This window comes from Salvelinus sp. IW2-2015, linkage group LG8 (assembly GCF_002910315.2).
Source record: "Salvelinus sp. IW2-2015 linkage group LG8, ASM291031v2, whole genome shotgun sequence".
In the NCBI taxonomy this organism is placed as follows: domain Eukaryota; kingdom Metazoa; phylum Chordata; class Actinopteri; order Salmoniformes; family Salmonidae; genus Salvelinus; species Salvelinus sp. IW2-2015.
The window spans coordinates 5734914-5756703 of record NC_036848.1 but is presented as its reverse complement, the minus strand read 5'-3'; the positions used below and the strand labels follow the sequence as shown (position 1 = coordinate 5756703).

The 21790-nt window shown below is 44.7% G+C and overlaps 1 protein-coding gene across 1 annotated transcript; it reads left to right on the top strand.

Moving 5' to 3' along the window:
• Nucleotides 1-1020: 1020 nt before the first annotated feature.
• LOC111967329 (matrix-remodeling-associated protein 5) lies at nucleotides 1021-21785 on the top strand. The gene is made up of 7 exons (XM_023992270.3): nucleotides 1021-1298; nucleotides 4716-4954; nucleotides 7611-7740; nucleotides 7938-8328; nucleotides 9235-13119; nucleotides 15239-16148; nucleotides 18786-21785. Exons 2-7 carry the CDS (start codon nucleotides 4743-4745, stop codon nucleotides 20692-20694), a joined length of 7437 nt encoding a protein of 2478 aa, XP_023848038.3. The 5' UTR covers nucleotides 1021-1298; nucleotides 4716-4742; the 3' UTR covers nucleotides 20695-21785.
• Nucleotides 21786-21790: the final 5 nt, after the last annotated feature.

The window sequence follows — 21790 nt, the reverse complement described above, 5'->3', positions numbered from 1 at the left end:
TTGGTTAGGAGTGATTGAGGCTGTTGTGCCAGCTTCCATGGTTCAGATGTCTTATTTCCTCTGCTACATGTACTGTAGCTACAAGGTATTGGCCTGTGTATCTAATCTATTTAGCAAATTCAGAGTGATTGGCTGCTTTGCTATTTCTTCACTTTACAACATTTTCCAAGGTCTGACTATCGCTGAGAAACAGTAAAAGGTGGAGAGAGCCAAATTAATTTGCCAGATGCAGCTGAGAGACATGGTCAGCATGATGATGAGCAGACACATCCTGTCCCGACACTGCTGGGCAAACACAGAAAATGAAACAACAGCAGAATACAGAAAAAAAACAGAACAGAATCTGTTAGGGGGGGGGTACTATGGATGGATGATGGGGTGGGGGGCTACTGTGGATGGATGGTGGGGGGGGTACTGTGGACGGATGGTGGGAGGGACTGGGGATGGATGGTTGGGGGGGTACTGTGGATGGATGATGGGTGCAAACTGCAAAGCCTGTCATCACAGACATGGGGAAGAAGATACGTTTAGGAGGTGAAAGGAAGAAGGGGGACAGGAATGTCAGAGCCCAATCTGACAATAATACCTGCCTGACTCATATTTACAATGGGGAGATGGATGGGTGGGGGGGGTGTATATTGGAGTGGGGAGGGTGGGGAGTGTATATTCGGGTGGGGGGGTTGCATATCGTATATTGCAACCTCACAATTTGGAAAATTCACAAAAGTATTTGACAACATTGCTTTCAATGCGATTATCTTTGGGGGTATTCATCTGAATATATCTGATACCAACCTGTTCAAATAATCTGAAAATATGCAAAACACTATAAATGTATCATCTTTACATTCATGATATTCTATGTAAAAACCAACCAGACAAGCCAACAGGATAGAAATAATCACAGTGTTAGAATAAGAGAGGGGAGGGTGGAGAGAGAGAGAGAGAATAGAGGGGGTGGAGGAGAGAGAAGCAAAGGCAGAGCCAGAGCACAGCATTCCTCCCCTGTATAGCCAGGCTCTCAGGAAGAGAGGAGTGGGTCAGAGTTAAGCTCTAATCCAGATGTGTGTGGCTGGGTGGACCAGTGCAGGCGCAGCTAGGGTCCCACCTCTCTAAAACAGACCCAACTCTCCTCCATCACTCCTAACACAGACCTAGTGCTGCTTGGTTTACCTCAGAGCGTCACAACAAGACTAAACACAGACTGGATACCTCACTCCTCTACCGAACTGGTGTCTTATTGTCCTGGCTACTGTGAACACTGCTGTCAACCAACTTTTTCTTGGAGGAATTTCCAGGTAAGCAACATACAGTATTTGACAAGAGTTGAAGAATATCGCCACATAGTAAAGATCACATTGTTGTTGGTGCAAGAAGTTATTGCTGATGCACAAAATTCCTTTCTTAGGTGAATAATCAACTGATGCCAAGTCTGATTGAATTAATTTACCATACGTTATCAAAAGAGCAATTGCCTGAAGAATCTTTGATTTGTCAACATATAGGCTATTTAAACACACAGCATTTACCTATAAGAAACAGTCAATTCTAGTTGGAAACTAATTCAACACTTAAATCAAGACATACATTAATGTTATTTTTATATGGTTCCTGTCATTTTGGACTGATTGACCTGTGGTTAGGATATACATTACCGCAATTCATAGTGAAGCGCTTAATCACAATTCAGAGTAAAGACAGACATGTGGAAAAGGGGCTTTAGTCCAACATTTTACAGTCCGAGAGATTCATTTTATTATATCCCTAAAACGGAATATTTAAAATGGCATCTTCAATTTGCTTGAAATCTCAATAAAAAGTGTGAAGGTTCTTCATAACATACATTACGTCATATATGGGAAACATATGGGTGTCATATATGTGTTATTTTGACTCCCAGACAGCACATGTGATTTTGATCTGAATTAGATATATTATACATTACAGGCATGTGGTGCCTCAGCTCTGCCAGGTGATTTATGACTGGAGAGAAACTCCTCTCTAGTGTATAGCTGTGGGTTGTGTTAAACCCATCAATGTAAGGACCAACTGACTGGCAGTTACTTGTTATGAACTTTTGGTGGTACGTGACATGTCATCAGGTGTGCACCAAAGATTGGAGGGTGTTTTCAGTACTGTGGTATACATTTGTACATTTTCACACAATACGGTTTATACCCAGCAAAGCCTGCATGATCACCTACTGACAATGATATAAAAGCACAGCTAACAAACTTTTACAACTAGCAAACATGTAGCATAGACTGCTGTAACCACAAACCTCTCTCTATTTTCACTCCTGTCATCAGTGATTTGTGTGTGATGTGTTTTGGGTTGTAGTCTAAAAATAGAGAGATGATGATGAAGTCCAGTGATGAAGATGCGTCTAGCGACTTGCAGGCGCCAAGGCCCAGCGTGATGACTCCATCATGATTTATGGCAATGCCTGGATGGCTGACCATATGACATCTATCACAAGAGTCAAACATACCTTATCCGTGGCTTTCTCCAGCGCCGGACATTCCCACAGAGAACAAAAGACTGGTGGAAACTTTGTTCATGGAGTCATTGTAAACCTCCTGGTGTAGCGTTCCATTACACTACAGTGGGTTTTTATACGTTTAGAGTTTTAGATATTTAGTATCTTTTGACATCGAAGACTTCTGGTAGGAACCAAGTGTATTCTTATTGCATAACTGTAATAAATCTGATTACTTTTAAATGAATATGAAAGGTAGTCCTCATATGTCTGAGTATTATTCTGTGAATTATTATTTTATGTATGGTCTAATGATAAACATTATTCACACTACACATAGCAGATATGCTTGGCCTCTTAACTGAGCCAAGGTTAACTCAATCATTTAATGCTGACATTAATCGCTAGATACAGTGTTAGCTCTTTGTCTCTCAGCTTCTTAATAATTGCATAACGGTTATCTTGGACACATGTATCTTACTGAGTGTATAAAACATTAGGAATACCTTCCTAATATTGAGTTGTACCTCACCGTCTTCACAGAACAGCCTTAATTTGTCGAGGCATGGACTCTACAAGGTGTCGAAAGCGTTCCACAGGGATGCTGGCCCATGTTGACTCCAATGCTTCCCACAGTTGTGTCAAGTTGGCTGGATGACCTTTGGGTGGTGGACCATTCTTGATACACACGGAAAACTGTTGAGCATGAATAACCCAGCAGCGTTGCAGTTCTTGACACAAAACCAGTGCACCTGGCATCTACTACCATACCCCATTCAAAGGCACTTAAATCTTTTGTCTTGCCAATTCACCATCTGAATGGTACACATACAAAATTCATGTCTCAATTGTCTCAAGGCTTAAAAACCCTTCTTTAACCTGTCTCCTTCCCTTCATCTACACTAATTGAAGTGGATTTAAAAAGTGACATCAATAAGGGTGAATCCACTTAGCTTTCTACTGGATTCACCTGGTCTGTCTATGTCAAAGAGCAGGTGTTTTGTAAACTCAGTGTACAGTATTCAGAGTGGTGATGCAAGGCTAGCTCCCTTGACTAGACCCATCGGATACGCTTATGGACCAACAGCATTCACATGATAATGGAGTCAGATTGTAGACTATATTATGGTCGTATTACTCGTACACTAACTCCTGTCATCCTCAGACAGAGTGTATTTTCACTCTCTTACAGGGTCCCTTTAGGCTGGGCTGGGCTGGGTTGGGCTGGCCTGGCCTGGCCTAGGCTGTCAGTATGTTATATTCTCACTCAGATGGGTATTTCAACATGCAGCTGGAGTCAGCAAAGGTGGTGGGGCAGGAAGAGGGGAGGGAGGGAGGAAACTGTCCAAAATTGGCACACTCATCATGGGTCATTATCATACCAACGACAGACATGATAAATCATGGCTCCCTCATAGACCCTCTGCACACACGGCATGACAAACAGCTTAGCCTCTAACCACCAAGGTCCGCACAAGGCAATGCACCAACAACACAAGAAACTGTAGCTTGTTTTATTTGCCCTCAAGGTGAATATTTTGCAGTTTGGGAGGTACTGTACTTGTCATCAACCTTTTGAAGGGGGATTTTGTAATTGAGCTCTCGAATGCGTAGGCCTGCTAGCACAGGCATGCAATAAGTATTTAATGCTTTGCATTTTCTAAGGAAGAATCTTATGGGTTTTTTCCCCTATGAATTCAGCAGCAGCTCTATGCATTTGGATATGAAACATCTAAAACAATATTCTAAAACTCATTCCCATAATTCTTAAACTCTTAACGTTAAAGGGTTCTTCGGATGTCTCGATAGGAGAACCCTTTGAAGACACCTTTTTGGTTGCAAGTAAAACCCTTTTGGTTTCAAGTAGAACCTTTTTGGGTTCCATTCTACCTGGCTGGAACCAAAAAGGATGCTCCTATGGGGACAGCCAAAGAACCCTTTTGGAACTCTTTTTTCTAAGAGTGAAGGACAACGTTACGAAAGCAAGAGATGCAGCAATGAATACAACCAAACACTGTAGCTAGGCCTACTTTCAACAGTTGAATACATCTCCAGCCCTGCTTTTGTAATGTTAGCATGTTGTACTACCACTGAAGAAGATTTTGATTTATTTGCACTATTACAGGAATTCTAGAGTTTGCAAATGTTCAATCACAATAACAATAGCTATACCGTTTACAAAGTGAAACTGCTGAAGCACACTAAACTTCCCTCCTGTGTCTTCATGTTGTCCCAGGTCGGATGATGGCGTGAGAGACCTGCCATGGCTGCTGAGGGTGTCACTGTCCTGGCTCCCTGGCTGAGACTGAGGGCAGTGCTGTTGTTGCTGGTGCTGCTCCTCTCCCCGCTGGCCCTGTGTGCCCCATGCCCCAGGGGCTGCAGCTGCCCCGGCATCAAGGAGGTACACTGCACCTTCCGCCACCTCACCTCTTCCCCACGTAACCTGCCCAAGGACACAGAGAGGGTTAACCTGGGGTAAGACTGCTCCTGTATTCCAAATACTGTATAAATGTTCTATTTAATGAGTGTGACGAGGTTGTGAGCTATAGTCATGTGATGTCAAAATGTAATGTTCTGGAGTGTGACGAGGTTGTGAGCTATAGTCATGTGATGTCTAAATGTAATGGTTTCTGGAGTGTGACAAGGTTGTGAGCTATAGTCATGTGATGTCAAAATGTAATGTTCTGGAGTGTGACGAGGTTGTGGCTATAGTCATGTGATGTCTAAATGTAATGTTCTGGAGTGTGACAAGGTTGTGAGCTATAGTCATGTGATGTCTAAATGTAATGTTTCTGGAGTGTGACAAGGTTGTGAGCTATAGTCATGTGACAATGTCTAAATGTAATGTTCTGGAGTGTGACAAGGTTGTGAGCTATAGTCATGTGATGTCAAAATGTCATGCTCTGGAGTGTTTGCAAAATGTAATGTTCTGGTTTCCTTGTATGGACAGCTGGCGTCAGGTCCTGCCACAACATTCCCATGGGGTTTAGGTACGGACTTTGTCTAGGCCATTCTGAAATGCGGAATTTCTTCTTCTGCAGCCATTCTTTTGTAGATCTGCGTGTAAGTTTAGGAACATTGTCTTGCTGCATGACTAACTTTCGGTTCAGCTTCAGCACGAGAACGGATAGCCTGACATTCTCCTCTAGAATCTTCTGATACAATGCAGAATTCATGGTTGTGTCAATGATAGGTCCAGGTCCTGAGACAGCAAAGCATCCCCAAACTATCACACTCCCACCACCATTCTTGACGGTTGGGATGAGGTTCTTCTGTTTGAACGCAGTGTTTGGTTTTCGAAAAAAACATAACATTTCTAATTGAGGCCAAAAGTTATACGTTTGACTCGTCTGTCCAGAGAGCACGCCATTAAATAGAGTTAATGAGGATATCTGCGCCTTTGTAGCCTGAATGGAGAATGTTTAATGGACAAAGCGGTCCACAGGGAAACAAGTGTATACCTTCCCAAAGATTGTCTATTATATTGTCAAGACAGTCAAGTGACCGCTCTAACAATGGTAATACTGAAAGATGGAAGGCGGGAGGGAGGCAGCAAAATCAGGTGGGACCATTTTAGGCAATAAGAGGGAAGATATGCGTGTGAACATTATAGTGTCTGTGACAGCATGGGCAGCGCTACTGAGTCTATCTCCATGTTAATGTAGTCCATTTTTCTTCTTCTTCATTGGCTGTTTGCTCCCAACTCAGATGAATCCCCACCCAAGTGACTACTTTAAAATGGAGGAAGCCCCCAATGGCAGTGTCCATGCTAAAACAGATAATATCCATGATGAGTCCTCTATCTCTGACAACAGGCACAACTCCAATATAAAGTTTTTTTTTTTAAGTTGCCAAAATGTCACGTGAGTCCACTTATATCAACACGTTCATAGCCATTGTTCCCGAGTGGTTTAGTGGTCTAAGACACCGCATCTCAGTGCAAGAGGTGTCACTGCAGTACCTGGTTTGAATCCAAGCTCCATCACATCTGGCTGTGATTGGGAGGCACATAGGGTGGTGCACAATTGGCCCAGAATTGTCTGGGTTTAGCCCGGGTAAGCCGTCATTGTAAATAAGAATTTGTTCTTAACTAACTTGCCTATTTAAATAAAAACATAACAGCCTAACCATGATGAAACTTCTATTCTATCAATTACGCCTCACGTAGCAAATTAACAATATGTTAACAAAAGTCAAAACTCTCTCATTGACCTCCATAAAGAAATTGTTCACTTTGTGGACTTACTTTCGTGGACCGCAATGCATATGTAGAAGCACCGTGGCTAGGAAAAACTCTAGAGATGAACCAGGCTCTGCAGGGTGGCCAGTTCTCTTCTGGTTGTGCCGGGTGGGGATTATAAGAGTATATGGCCATTAAGGCCAGATTGTTCTTCAAGATGTTCAAACATTCGTAGATGACTAGCAGTGTCAAATAATAATCACAGTGGCTGTAGAGGGTGCAACAAACAGGTCAGTACCTCAGGAATAAATGTCAGGTGGCTTTTCATAGCCGAGCATTCAGAGGTCGAGACAGCAGGTACCCTTTTAATGATCATGCTGTTCAATCAGCTTCTTGATATGCCACACTTGTCAGGTGGATGGATTATCTTGGCAATGGAGAAATACTCACTAACAGGGATGTAAACAAATTTGTGCCCAAAATTTGTGAGAAATATCTATTATTTCAGCTCATGAAAGATGGGACCCACACTTTACATGTTGTGTTTCTATTTTTGTTCAGTGTAAGCAGACTGTTGGGTCCTCTATCTTAATAATATCCAATATAATAGGCCAACATGTTCTGGTTACACTTTATTTGACAGCCCAGTATAACATGGTAGCCTATTTACAAGAAACTATGTGGTGCTCTGGGTTATGGGAATTCAACCGTTTTTAAAGAACGCCCTGTACTTGCACCCAACAATCTACGGTACATGTGGGGGGTTGGAATGGCTCACACTGGTGTAACATATTTTAAGCAACTTTCCCTGCCAAAGGATTGCTTGATCTGTTCCATGTCTTTGAGGATTTCTCAGGATGATTGGCTCTTTACTTGTTTATATTTCACACAGGCAGGCAGCTCCTGCAACATTCTCATGTTGTCCCTCCCTCTCTATGTCTCTCTGTGTAGCTATAACAGCCTCCAGGCAGTGGGGGGGTCAGAGTTCACACAACTCCGCCAGCTGGAGATGCTTATGCTCCATGGGAATGATATCACGACCGTGTCTCCAGGAGCGTTTTACAGCCTGCGCTCTCTGCAGGTGAGTTTCCCCGACAGACAGGCTGGCACCAGGGGAGTCTGTCATCTCATTCAAGACCAGAAAGATAACCTACATAGATGCATAACAGTCAGGGGATTGTGTCTCACTATTAAATATTCAGTCACTTGTCTACAGGCAATCATATTGTAAAACATTTAAATGTTACATTTTTTTAACCAATTTCTCTTTCTTGACAGATTCTGAAGCTGAGCTACAACAAGCTGGAGGCCATCACCCCTGGTATGTTTGAGGGCTTGGTCAGCCTGGTGCGACTCCACCTGGACCGCAACAACATAGACTTCATCGAGCCGTACACCTTCAGTGGGCTAACATCATTAAAACTCCTACAGCTAGAGGGCAACAAGCTGAGGGACCTCCACCCACACAGCTTCATCACCCTCTCTCTCCTGGGGAACTTCTGGAGCTCTGGGCTGCGTCACCTCCACCTGTCGGACAACCAGCTGCACTACCTCCAGCCTGGGACCCTGACGCCCCTCAGCAAGCTGGAGCTGCTCTCCCTGCATGGCAACCCTTGGACCTGTGACTGCCATCTCCAGTGGCTGCTAGAGTGGAACAACAAACATGAGGGTGAGGCCTCTCTCTCTCTCTCTTTCTCTCTCTCTCCAGTCTCTATCTATCTCTTTGTCTCTCTGACCTCTCTCGCTCTCTCTCTCCCGTCTATCTGTCTCTCTCTTTCTGTCTTTGCCCTCTCTCTCTTTCTGTCTCTCCTGTCTCTCTCCTGTCTCTGTCTCTTTCTCTTTCTGTCTCTCTGCCCTATCTCTCTCTCCCATCTCTCCCTCTCCCTCTCTCTTTAGTTGTTTGTGCTGTATATTTCTCCAGTGTCTGCCATACACTCCAACACTTAAATATTTGTCATTCACTTCACAACAATGATTGGGCCCATGTGTATAATACATCAATGTGAGTGTTTATGTGCTGTTTCCTCTGACCCAGTTGGACTGCTAATATTTATAAATAGTTGCATGACTCGATCATTAAACAATGCTCTAATTAGCGTGCAGTAATCTGTAACTTTCTCTGAACCAACTTTAAGGTAAACAAACTGAAAAATGACAATTCTGCTCTCTTTCTTTCTTTCTTTCTCTCTCTCTCTCTCTATGTCTGTCTGTCTCTCTCTCTCTATCTTTCTCTCTCACGCTCTATCTTTTTCTGTCTGTCTGTCTGTCTCTCCTTCTCTCCTTCTGTTCTGTCTGTCCTGTCTGTCTGTCTGTCTGTCTGTCTGTCTGTCTGTCCTGTCTGTCTGTCTGTCTGTCTGTCTGTCTGTCTGTCTGTCTGTCTGTCTGTCTGTCTGTCTGTCTGTCTGTCTGTCTGTCTGTCTGTCTGTCTGTCTGTCTGCTGTCTGTCTGTCTGTCTGTCTGTCTGTCTGTCTGTTTTGTTTGTGTGCTGTGTTTTTTGTCTGTCTGTCTGTCTGTCTGTCTCTCTCTCTCTCTCTCTCTGTCTGTCTCTCTCTCTCTCTCTGTCTCTCTCTGTCAGGAGTGATTAAGTGTAAGAAGGAGCGGGACGCTGCCTCTGGTGAGAGCTGTGCTGTCTGCTCCTCACCTCAGTCCTTAAATGGCAGCCAGGTCCTGGGACTGTCTGCTGGCCAGCTGGCCTGTGAGCGGCCCTCTCTGGTGTCCCATCTGAAGCAGTGGGACAGCCCCGGCTGGGACGACGCGGACTCAGAGCCCGACCTGCCCTACACCAGGGACCTGGAACGTCCCCTGGGCCACCTCACCTTTGTCCTGACTGACAACCACGGGAACAAAGCACACGTGGCCTGCGATGTCCGGCGGCCCAGCGAGAGCTCCTCCATGACATGGGAGAACCTGCGGACGTCCGGGGAGGTGGCGGTCAACGTGAGCCTGGTCAGCCTGCTGGAGTGTGAGATCGACCGGGACGCTCTGCAGAACCTCTGGAGGCTGGTGGCCTACTACTACGAGAGCCCTGCCCTCTTGGAGAGGGGAATGAGGAGGGAGAACACCAGCAGAGTCACGTTTCAGTACTCCCAGGGACACAACGAGGAATCCCCTTACTTTACAGATCTCAAAGGACACTTAATGGCTGAACCGACATGGCTCCTCCAACCAAGGGTCACCCTGCAGCTGAACAGACGGCAAACCACCACGAAAAAACTGGTGCTGGACTTTACCACGTTCATCTCCAAGCACATCAGTGGTAGGGGAGAGCAGGAGGATGTGACTTCCTCCTGGGCCCTAATACAGAGAGGAAGCCCTGGGAGAGTTCAATCTGTGCTGGAGGGCTCTGAGGTCAGTCTGGGGTGTACAGTTATCAGTTCAGGGTCACAGTCTGTGGAGTGGATGCTCCCAGATCTATCTATCCTGGAAGAATCTAATTTCCGGCTGGTGTCTGAGGGAGGCAGACTGGTCATTGGAAATGCTAGTGTGTCTGACTCTGGGCTGTATCACTGTCTAGTCCGCACAGAGACTGATGTGGACATGGTGCCTGTGAGGTTGACAGTGAAAGAACGCCTGCTCAGTCCGAACACTCTAAATGGGAAGAAGATGGAAGTGGAGAGTGGGGAGTCCCTCTCACTCCCCTGCTATGTGAACTCAGCACAGCCTAGCGAGACACGCTGGTACCTCCCTAAAAATCAGATCCTACAACCGTCGCAACCGAAGGGGAGGGTCTACGTCAATCAAAATGGATCCCTGGTGATCAAAAAGACAACTCATGAGGACGCTGGGGAGTACAGCTGTTTGGCTGCTAACCTCTATGGAGTAGACATGTTGGCTCATCTCGTGGTCGTCACAGGGGAGAAAGACTCGGATGCAAAAGAAGAGTTTGAGAAAGAATCACCTGGTGTTGAAACAGCCAGAGGAGAATCACCTTTGTTTGGGAGTAAGGAGGATGAAGGTGAGGGGTCAGGGTTCCAGGAGATAAAAGGCCCCCATGCTACACAGTCTCCTAAGAGGGTGGGTGGACAACAGAGGTACCCTGGAGGGTTTTTACGCCCTGGTATGAAAGGGAAGAGGATCAAGGATAACAAGAGGAAACCTAATAAGTCTGTCAAGGAGCTCGACCCCAACCGCTGGGCTGAGATCCTAGCCAAAGCTAACGCTAAACCTCCGACACTACCGCCTACAAGACCACCACCAACTACACCAACAACAAAAACAGCAACGACAATGACAGCCAAAACCACTACTACTACTCCTAAACCCACTACTACTACTACCACTACTACTCCTAAACCCACTACTTCTACTACTACCACTACTACTCCTAAACCCACTACTACTACTACTACTACTCCTAAACCCACTACTACTACCACTACTACTACTCCTAAACCCACTACTACCACTGCTACTACTCCTAAATCCACTACTACCACTGCTACTCCTAAACCCACTACTACTACCACTACGACTACTCCTAAACCCACTACTACTCCTACTACCACTACCACGAGAAAAACTACAACAACTACTACTACTGCTCCTCCTTCAACTACCAGAACAACCACAACTAAAAAGCCCACCAAGAGCCATTCTAAAACAAGTCACCACACAGAAACAGAAGGTGAATTGGACTTTTCCGAAAAGCAACCTGAACCTTTACGTCCTCCACCTAGAAAACATGTGACACAGGCCCCAAGAGGGAAAGCATTACTTGTGGACCGTGGTAGAGGTAGAGGAGGTCCAAACCCAGATTCAGACTCAGTCATAAACCTGTCTGTTACAGAAGCTCCTCAATCCGTCACACAACCAATGCAGCTAGAAGACAAGCATGTGGGGAGGGAGAGAGAGAGAGTGAACCAGAAGAACAATCCTGTTTGGACAAACAGACGAAGACCCCCTTACAGACGGGGCAGACCCCCACAGAGACGGGTTCGACCTCAGAAACCCTCCCTCCCCTCATCACACAAACCACAGACGACACTCCCTCAACCCACAACAACAGTGGAAAAACAAGAATCTACTGCATCGCAAAACGACAATTCTAAAATGGAGGACAATATTACAGAACACATACCCACTATTTCAACACATGATGACAATGAGCCTGTTGACCCGATCATTAAGCCCAACACTGCTACAGACAAATCAGATAGCATTGACATAAAATCATTAACACCAGAGGTGAAAGACCCTAGTTTAGTTAACCCATCAAACAGGGAGCATGTGCCTGCACCAGAGACAATCACCTCAGCAGAAAATCTACCTCCCCCAACTGAGGTGCCTCGACAGGAGAGGACATGGGAGAACTTAAATAAACAGGATGTTATTAGACAGACTACCCAAAACAGGCAAACATCCCCAAAGATAACAACAACAACAAAGCCCACTCATATTAATTATGACATTCATTTAAAACCTAATTTGTCACATGATACGGTTGCTATGGCAACACCCGTCCTGACTAAATTTGACGTTTCAGATAAAGGAGCTGCAAAGCCAGAAACCCCTTTAACTAAAGTACATTTTCTAAATCCAACTCCTAAAAAATCACAAGATAAGACACAAACACATTTGAGAACCGTTGCAAAAGGCAGTGCTGCTCGGGAGGACATTCTGAGGAACACACACAGAAACTCGTATAAAAAGGAGGAGGATCACTCTCAAATGAAACCTGACAGTCCCAGTCTCCCCATCCACCCCTGGATCTACCAACAGAACGTCCAAATGAGAGTTCAAACCACCCCTCCACCCCGCGCTCCCACCCCCTATTGGCCTTATAGCCGCTTCCCAGTGTGGCCCTCAGGTCATGGTTCAGGGCCACATCCTGCCTTTACGGAGAGGCCCATGCTTTTCCCCCACCCAGGGGGCCGGGGCGTTGGGGTCACCAATCGACCAGAAATCACAGCTGAGACTGTCAGGCCCACAGCGTTCATCTCTGCTTCACCGGGCAGTGGCATGGCAGCCTCACTGACCTCCCACCCACCCCACAGGGGCCCAGGCCCAGCCAGCAGGACCCGACAGCAGGACCTCTTAATGCTCTCCAAGCTCAGAAACAGATACAGACAGGCTCAGCTGGACCGTATTTTACAGCTAGGGAAGAGAGTGACAACTAAGCCCAAGATCAGTCACCCTACACCTAGACCTCACTACCAGCCTCCCACTCCATCATACAACTACTGGCCTGTGCCCCCCACCACCTCCCTCCCCGTGCCCACCAACAGGCCCTACTCCACAGCCAGTGTCCTGTACGGCAGCCGCTGGCACTACAGCCACTGGGGCCCGAGGAGGCTGAGCACGGCCCTGCCATTCCCCAACCTGATGGGTAGTGGGGTGAAGCCTAGGATCAGCTCTGTGAACACAGTCAGTGTGTCTGCCTTGGCTGAGGGCGATGTGCTGCTGCCCTGTGAAGCATCAGGAGACCCACAGCCAGCGCTCTCCTGGACTAAAGTCTCCACAGGTATTTAAACACTTTTATTGTGAAAGACTTTGTAGGGTAGAAACAATTATTGCCTCTCTGCAGTGAATTACAGTATAGTTTCTCTGTAATGCATGGCATAAATATTTTGACTTCAGGCTCTTGTGAGCTTACCATGGTAAAGAATAATATCCAACAGAAATACTATATTTTACAAGCTTGTTAACATTCAAGGAGTAGCAGAAATAATATATGCATAGGCTAATTAAGGCTGCAAAGGATTAGACAGACCTACAGACCTATATCTACCCTACCCTGCCTTTCTAAGGTCTTCCAAAGCCAAGTTAACAAACAGATCACCGACCATTTCGAATCCCACCGTACCTTCTCCGCTATGCAATCTGGTTTCTGAGCTAGTCATGGGTGCACCTCAGCCACGCTCAAGGTCCTAAACGATATCATAACCGCCATCGATAAGAGACAATACTGTGCAGCTGTATTCATCGAGCTGGCCAAGGCTTTCGACTCGGTCAATCACCACATTCTTATCGGCAGACTCAACAGCCGTGGTTTCTCAAATGACTGCCTCGCCTGGTTCACCAATTACTTCTCAGACAGAGTTCAGTGTGTCAAATCGGAGGGCCTGTTGTCCGGACCTCTGGCAGTTTCTATGGGGGTGCCACAGGGTTCAATCCTCGGGCCGACTCTCTTCATCATCAATGATGTCGCTCTTGCTGCTGGTGATTCTCTGATCCACCTCTATGCAGACGACACTATTCTGTATTCTTCTGGCCCCTCTTTGGACACTGTGTTAACTAACCTCCAGACGAGCTTCAATGCCATACAACTCTCGTTCCGTGGCCTCCAACTGCTCTTAAATGCAAGTAAAAACTAAATGCATGCTCTTCAACAGATCGCTACCCACACCTGCCCGCCCGTCCAGCATCACTACTCTGGACGGTTCTGACTTAGAATATGTGGACAACTACAAATACCTAGGTGTCTGGTTAGACTGTAAACTCTCCTTCCAGACTCACATTAKGCATCTCCAATCKAAAATTAAATCTAGAATWGGRTTCCTATTTCGCAACAAAGRATKCTTCACTCATGCTGCCAAACATACCCTCGTAAAACGGACTATCCTACCGATCCTTGACTTCGGCAATGTCATTTACAAAATAGCCTCCAACACTCTACTCAGAAAATTGGATGCAGTCTATCACAGTGCCATCCGTTTTGTCACCAAAGCCCCATATACTACCCACCACTGCGACCTGTATGCTTTCGTTGGCTGGCCCTCGCTTCATATTAGTCACTGGCTCCAGGTCATCTATAAGTCTTTGCTAGTTAAAGCCCCGCCTTATCTCAGCACATTGGTCACCATAGCAGCACCCACCCGTAGTGCACGCTCTAGCAGGTATATTTCACTGGTCACCCCCAAAGCCAATTCCTCCTTTGGCCGCCTTTCCTTCCAGTTCTCTGCTGCCAATGACTGGAACGAACTGCAAAAATCACTGAAGCTGGAGACTCAAATTTCCCTCACTAACTTTAAGCACCAGCTGTCAGAGCAGCTCAAGGATCACTGCACCTGTACATAGCCCATCTGTAAATAGCCCATCCAACTACCCCATCCCCATACTGTTATTTATTTTATTTATTTTGCTCCTTTGCACCCCAGTATCTCTACTTGCACACTCATCTTCTGCACATCTATCACTCCAGTGTTTAATTGCTATATTGTAATTATTTCGCCACTATGACCTATTTATTGCCTTTCCTCCCTTATCCTACCTCATTTGCACACACTGTATGTAGACTTTTTCTATTGTATTATTGACTGTATGTTTGTTTATTCCATCTGTAACTCTGTGTTGTTGTTTGTGTCGCACTGCTTTGCTTCATCTTGGCCAGGTCGCAGTTGTAAATGAGAACTTGTTCTCAGCTAGCCTACCTGGTAAAATAAAGGTGAAATAAAAATAAAATAAAGACATTTGTAAAATATATTAACAAAATGGCACCACCTAAGTGTGCTCAACTCATGCTGTAATATTTGACAGAGAGACCCTTGACAAAAACTCCAAAATAATTCACTGCATTAACATTAGGACGCAAGCCTAATCCAGAGTACCAATGATGAGCTTCTCTCTCCTTTCAACAACAGGTGCAACCGTCCAAGCCAACACAAAACACGGACAGAGATTTGAAGTTGTAAAGAACGGCACCTTTGTGATTAAAAACGTTCAGCTACAGGACAGAGGCCAGTACCTCTGCACAGCACAGAACACATTTGGCTCGGACCGAATGGTCATTACCCTGGCTGTGCTGACCCAGCCTCCCAAAATCATAGGTCCCCACTCCAGAGAGGTCCCAGTGTATTTGGGGAAGGCTATAAGCTTAGACTGTGTAGCCTCTGGCAAGCCCCAGGCTCAGATCTCCTGGATTCTTCCAGACAGGACCTTTGTGCGTGATGTGGGAGCTTTTGACAGGTCAACCTCTCTGCTGGCTAACGGCACCCTGAGGATCCAATCAGCTAACTTCTCCAGTAAAGGCGACTATAGGTGTATCGCTAGCAATGCGGCCGGGGCTGACACAGTGACTTTTCACATCCACGTGGCAGCGCTACCGCCCACCATCAACGAGGAGGCCTCGGAGAGCATCGTCATCCAGGAAGGGAGAAGTGTGTACGTCCACTGCACTGCCAAGGGAGAGCCTGCACCCGTGCTAAAGTGGACCCTCCCTGCAGGGGTACATGTCAAACCCTCTCAGTTCCTCGGCAGGAGACTGTTTGTCTTCCCCAATGGGACGCTGTACATCAAGAACATCTCTCCGGAAGACTCTGGGAGGTATGAGTGCTCTGTGACCAACGCAGTGGGCGCGGCCAGGAGAGTTCTGTACCTGAAGACCAGGCAGGAGGTCCCCAGCCTGCGACTGTCACACCACCCCTCCCAACAGCACAGAGTCACAGCCATGTATGGCTCCACTGTATACCTGCACTGTCCAGAGTCCACTGGCTCTCCCCGTGGCACTCTGTGGCAGCTACCGTCCAAAACATTGCTGGAACATCGCTACAGGTAACTCCACCATGCTAGTAATCAAACCTATATAGGAGTTTTCCTATAAAAATAATACACTGTGCTGATATTGATTAGGTATCAGAGATCTGAAGAATAGCTATAATTATTCATTAAGCTAAATTATTTCACAAGACCTTTAGAAGTCCTTATTTCCATTCGTTTTATCGGTTGAGATTCTGTACTATCATTCTAATCGCTTTCCCTTCAGTGACCTTATAAAGAACTTCTCAACTCTATTACAGTCCTCAATTTCAGGGAGGTTTAATCAAATGCAATTATTTTTTTCAAACACAATTAGTGTAATTCAAAACAAGCTATCTGCTGGAGCCTGACCAAGGTCAACCTGCCTGTGATCTCAGGGTCAGAAACGCTGATGGGTCCCACTGTCAGAGACTACATTCTTAAAAAATAAAAACAAGGTTCTTCAGAGCAATGCCATAGGGGAACCATTTTAGGTTCTCTGAAGAACCTTAAATGGGATGGTTCTTTGAAGAATTACACACACTCAGCACCTTATTTTATGCAAATAAGGTGTTGAGCATTATTTTCATATTTCCCAGGGTGCTTTTTGAGTGAATTTTAGTTACCAGTACCACCCATGACTGTGCTTGATAGTGAAAGAGAAATGGTTGCTGCATTCATTCATTTTCAGGCCTATGGCCTTCACCAAGTGAGATCCTAAGGGAATGAGTTATCATTAAAATTCAATGATTTAAGACAATACAATACCTAATAATAATAATTTCATAAAGCCAAATGTTTAGGTCCGTTTTACTCTAATACAATGGCCTTTCATAGTTTACAGGCCATATCAGGCATACCAGTCACATTATTCTGGCTTGCAAAGTGATGTGTAATTCCTATTGGAAGCCACCCAGAGTGGGGATAGCCAACATCTAAACTGGAACAACCATTTTAATAACGGGTGCAATAAGTCCAAGTAACAGATTTGATTAGTTTAGAAAAATTATGTTATTTATATTTCAGTAGCATAATATTGTACATGAAAAAACATACAATCAAGAAACATGCAAAAACATAGATATAAACCAAAAATCAACCTGCTATAGAGCATGCTGGGAAATATGGTAATGATAGGCGTGGTTTTGGTTCAACTCTGGTTATTAACACCAACACGGGGGTTCTTTTACATCACTGATTGTTAATTTAACTCTTGAATCAATACTGGAAATGTTACACTGAAATATCAACATTAGTTAACACTGGCCAATTTGCTGTGTGCTATTAAATGGACATGCTTCCATCTAAATAACCTTTTAGAATTTTAGATGCCACGTCAAGAACCCCACACTGAACTCAAAGGTTCTTTATCGGGCAAGAGTTCTCCAAGGAACCTTAAGAGTTGAGGAAGAACCTTTAAAAAATAACCTTTATTTCAGTGTAAAAATATCCTTACGGTCAATTTGCAGGGCGTCTGTTGAGTACACCCAATTTAATTCCTGCTCAACATGGTTCCCAAACAGTGGAACACTAGTGGCACAGAATTCAGTAAGACAAGAGAAGCAGGAAATGGGAGAAGCACCATTGTACAAATACAAAGTATCTATTGTGCAGTTACATTATGTAATTACACTATAATTGAAAATCCAGTGTAACTAAATGGTGTAAATTATCGCACATAATTTGATTAGAATGTATCTTACAACATAATACATTTTAAAATGTCACTAAAATCATATTATATTTGTGATTAAAAACCAGGGGTTGGAACCAAAATTATTTTCTAATTGTTTCGTTCTGAACAGAACCATAATTTTTTTTGTTATGTTCCACTGTTCTGAGCAGCAAAATAAAGTTCTGAACCGGTTAGAACCCCCCAAAAAGTACCGGTTCATATCATTCCTTTTTGTTCCTTTTCAAACCTCTTACATATATATATATATAAACATAAACATTTCTGTTGCATCTCACACCCTACACTGTGACTGGCAGCACAGTGTGTGTTTGTCTTTCATTATGATTAAACCATGCTGTTATGACAAAATGCAATTTGCTCTTAATGACTTCACTATACAGATTAAACCACTTACCCACTACACAGCAAACTCCTCTATCCTCCCTGATTGGTGAAGTAATTTAATGTTGAGCTAAATGTAAAATATATATATTATTTTTTTTACATACAGATTTTGCTCAAATTTAAATTACTACACCAATCAGGGAGGATTAGAGGAGTTTGCTATGTAGTGGTTAAGTGGTTTAATCTGTATAGTGAAGTCATTAAGAGCAAATTGCATTTTGTCATAACAGCATGGTTTAATCATAATGAAAGACAAACACACACTGTGCTGCCAGTCACAGTGTAGGGTGTGAGATGCAACAGAAATGTTTATGGTTAGGAGAGAGGATGGAGGAAGCTTGCCTTGAAGCACTTTGTTGTGATTTTTGTGGGACTGGAAAAAATTGCCAGTAACATAAAATAATGTTATTAACTGGTTCCCATGCTTCTAAAATAACAGTTATGTTCCGGAACAGTATAGATCACTTTTGTTTTCGGTTCGGGTTCTGTTCTTCAAGTAATTGTTATTTTCTGGTTTTCGGTTCTGTACTCTGAACCGGTTCCAACCCTTGTTATAAACACTAATATTGTGTGTCTATTTCTTTCATAATCAGCCCTGAGAGACCTGTCACCGTGTTCTCCAATGGGACCTTACGGATCCTGCAGCTGACTGAAAAAGACGGAGGTAGCTACCTGTGTATGTTCCAGAGGCCCAACGGTGAGGACATGGAGCTGTTCCAGGTGCAGGTGCTCATGATGCCACCTAAGATCGAACATCTGTTCACAGCTCAGAAGAGGGTGACCTCCGGGGAGAACTTCCAGGTGGACTGTGTTGCCTCAGGCCTCCCTGACCCAGAGGTGTCCTGGAGCCTCCCTGATGGAACCATGATCAACAACGCCCTACAGTCGGACGACAGCGGCACCCGTTCTCGCCGCTATGTCATCTTTGGGAATGGAACACTGTTGCTGCAGCAGATGGGAAAGAAGGATGAGGGGGACTATACATGCCATGCTAAGAATGAACTGGGGGAGGATGAGATGAAGGTGAGCATCAAAGTAGGCCCTGACTTTCCCCGAATCACATCCAAGGCTCAGTTGTTGCTCACGGCCCGACTAGGAGAGTCTGCCTATATGACGTGTCAGGCGACTGGGGAGCCTCCACCAACCATTGTGTGGCTCTCCCCAAGCAATGACATCCTCACATCCTCTTCAACCAAATACCAAATCTTAGATGATGGGACTTTGGTGATAAAGAAGGTGACTTTGGCCGACCAAGGGAAGTATGCTTGTGTGGCAAGGAGTTCTGCTGGGGATGACATCAAGAACATTAAGATACAAGTAGAATCAAGAGAGCCACACATCAATGAACAAGGTGGAAGAAGCAGTATGAAAGTGTTGGCAGTATCTTATCAGACAACACTGCTCGACTGCAGAGCGGAGGGCAAGCCTGAGCCACGCGTTTCCTGGGCCGCACCCTACGGCCTCTCTCTGCCAACACCTTACCTGGGAGGACGCTTTCAAGTCCACAAGAATGGGAGTCTAGAGCTACGTGGAGTGAGGAAGACAGACGAGGGTCAGTATGTGTGTTTGGCCAAAAATCACTTGGGAGAAGCAAGCCTGGCAATTGAGCTTGAAGTGGCATCCATAGCAGAGAAGCCAAGCTTCGCCATGCCGAACATTGAGATTTTACCAATAAAACAAGATGGAAGTGATGTCACTCTGGAGTGTCCTGCCCGCGGTAAGCCAAACCCAGAGTTTGTTTGGATCCTGCCAAATGGCACAGCGCTGATGCCAGGCACTAGACATCAACACTTCACTCACTATAGAGGAAACGGGACGTTGCGCATCGCCCAGCCAGTGACGGCTGACAAAGGGGTTTACCGTTGTCTGGCGAAAAACGTGGCTGGGACTGCAGAGAAGCGATACGCTCTAGAACCAGGAAGAAAGCCTGTGATTCGAGGCACAACAGGGATCATGAAGATCACGTTTGGCCAAGTTCTGAACCTGCCGTGCTCTGTGGATGGCTGGCCACAGGCCTCAATCACATGGACCCTACCAAACGGCCTGGTCCTGGACAAGCCCCAGGTTATTGGGAGAATTACATTTTTATCAAACGGCACGCTTCAACTCAAAGAGGTCGCCACATTTGACAGGGGAACCTACGTCTGCAAGGCCACCAACACATTTGGGTCATCTGCGTTGTCATACCCAGTTGCAGTTATGGTGTATCCTCCAAGTATCACAAACGCACCCCCTTCCATCACTAGAGTCCACAGAGGTTCATCAGTAACACTTAGCTGCATCGCTGCAGGCATACCAAAGCCTGAAATAACATGGACTCTACCTGGAAGAACCACACTTGTTCCCAACAACCGTTTCACGGCACAGGGAGGAATTCACATGACAGTTGAGGGCAGCTTGGTCATACAAGACCCAGTGCTTATGAACTCAGGGATTTACAAATGCAATGCAAAAAATGCTCTAGGAAGTGACTTCAAAGCAACATATCTTCAGGTGATCTGAGCCACAACCAAACAGAAGTGCCTAATCTAATCTGACAATTACACTTGAATGTTAAACCTAATCCTCTAGAATACCATATGTACAGTGTAATTATGTAACCTTACCATTAATGTGCATATTATAAGAGGTAAAATAGTGTGAACTCTAATATCACTTACAAGGAAAGGAGAAAAAGGTCTGCTATAATTGTTGGCAGAAATATAAGCATATAAAAACTTGACAGATGTGACTTAGGGAATGCTCTCTTTTCTTTGAATTTATAAATATTCCTGTATGTAAATATCTAAGTATACTGTGTTGACTGAACTCACATTGTTGGTTTATCTATATGCCTTTTTTACCAAGATACAGCTTGCAGGTGCCTAGTGTTACTTCTGACAATAGAAAAAATAAAAGTGTATCACTTACACAGGAATCTATCTGTTTGTACGCCCTCTCTGATTGTGCGAATCCCATTCTGAGGCATGCTTTCAGATTTTATGCAAACCATTTGGAACAAATGAGCCTTTCATAGAGGGCGTAAAAGGAAGCTTTGTGTGATACAAATGTTCTAATTGTTCTACAGAGCTAATCAAAATGGAGACCCAGCAACTAATTCTACCAGCTATGAATTTATTTAATACATTGTTAATACATATTTGGGAAATTTTACTTAATGACTAGACCTAAATATTTAATTATAACAGGCCTAGGATATCCAGTGCAATGTGGAAAACATGCATCACTGGTGCACTCACTTACGTGAAACCTCTCAGTATTGATTTTCACCTTACAAGCTCCATTATACAGCAGACACTTGTCTTATCTGGACAACAGGTTAGAGGCCAATGCATTTGCGCCATTTTGGATGATGGCATCTGATCAGCTGGATGGATCACATGATTTTTCAAGTGTGAAATCAAACCTGAGTGAAAGACATTTGTAGGTTACATTTGAATACATGTAAAAATGTCTATGGCAGAGGAATAAACAATATTGACAGATTTGTGTTGACAATCTTAAGATTGTTAAATATTAGCCTACTGTATGTAGCCTTATTCATTTCCTCTTTGATATAGGCTATAAATCACATTAAACATTACCATTGTGTTTACTG

Excerpts from the sequence above, each read along its gene's own strand:
- LOC111967329 (XM_023992270.3), top strand. The coding sequence starts at position 4,743 with ATGGCTGCTGAGGGTGTCACTGTCCTGGCTCCCTGGCTGAGACTGAGG. Across the intron at positions 7,741-7,937 it reads ACAGCCTGCGCTCTCTGCAG|ATTCTGAAGCTGAGCTACAA; the intron begins GTGAGTTTCCCC and ends CTTTCTTGACAG. Across the intron at positions 13,120-15,238 it reads CTGGACTAAAGTCTCCACAG|GTGCAACCGTCCAAGCCAAC; the intron begins GTATTTAAACAC and ends TTTCAACAACAG.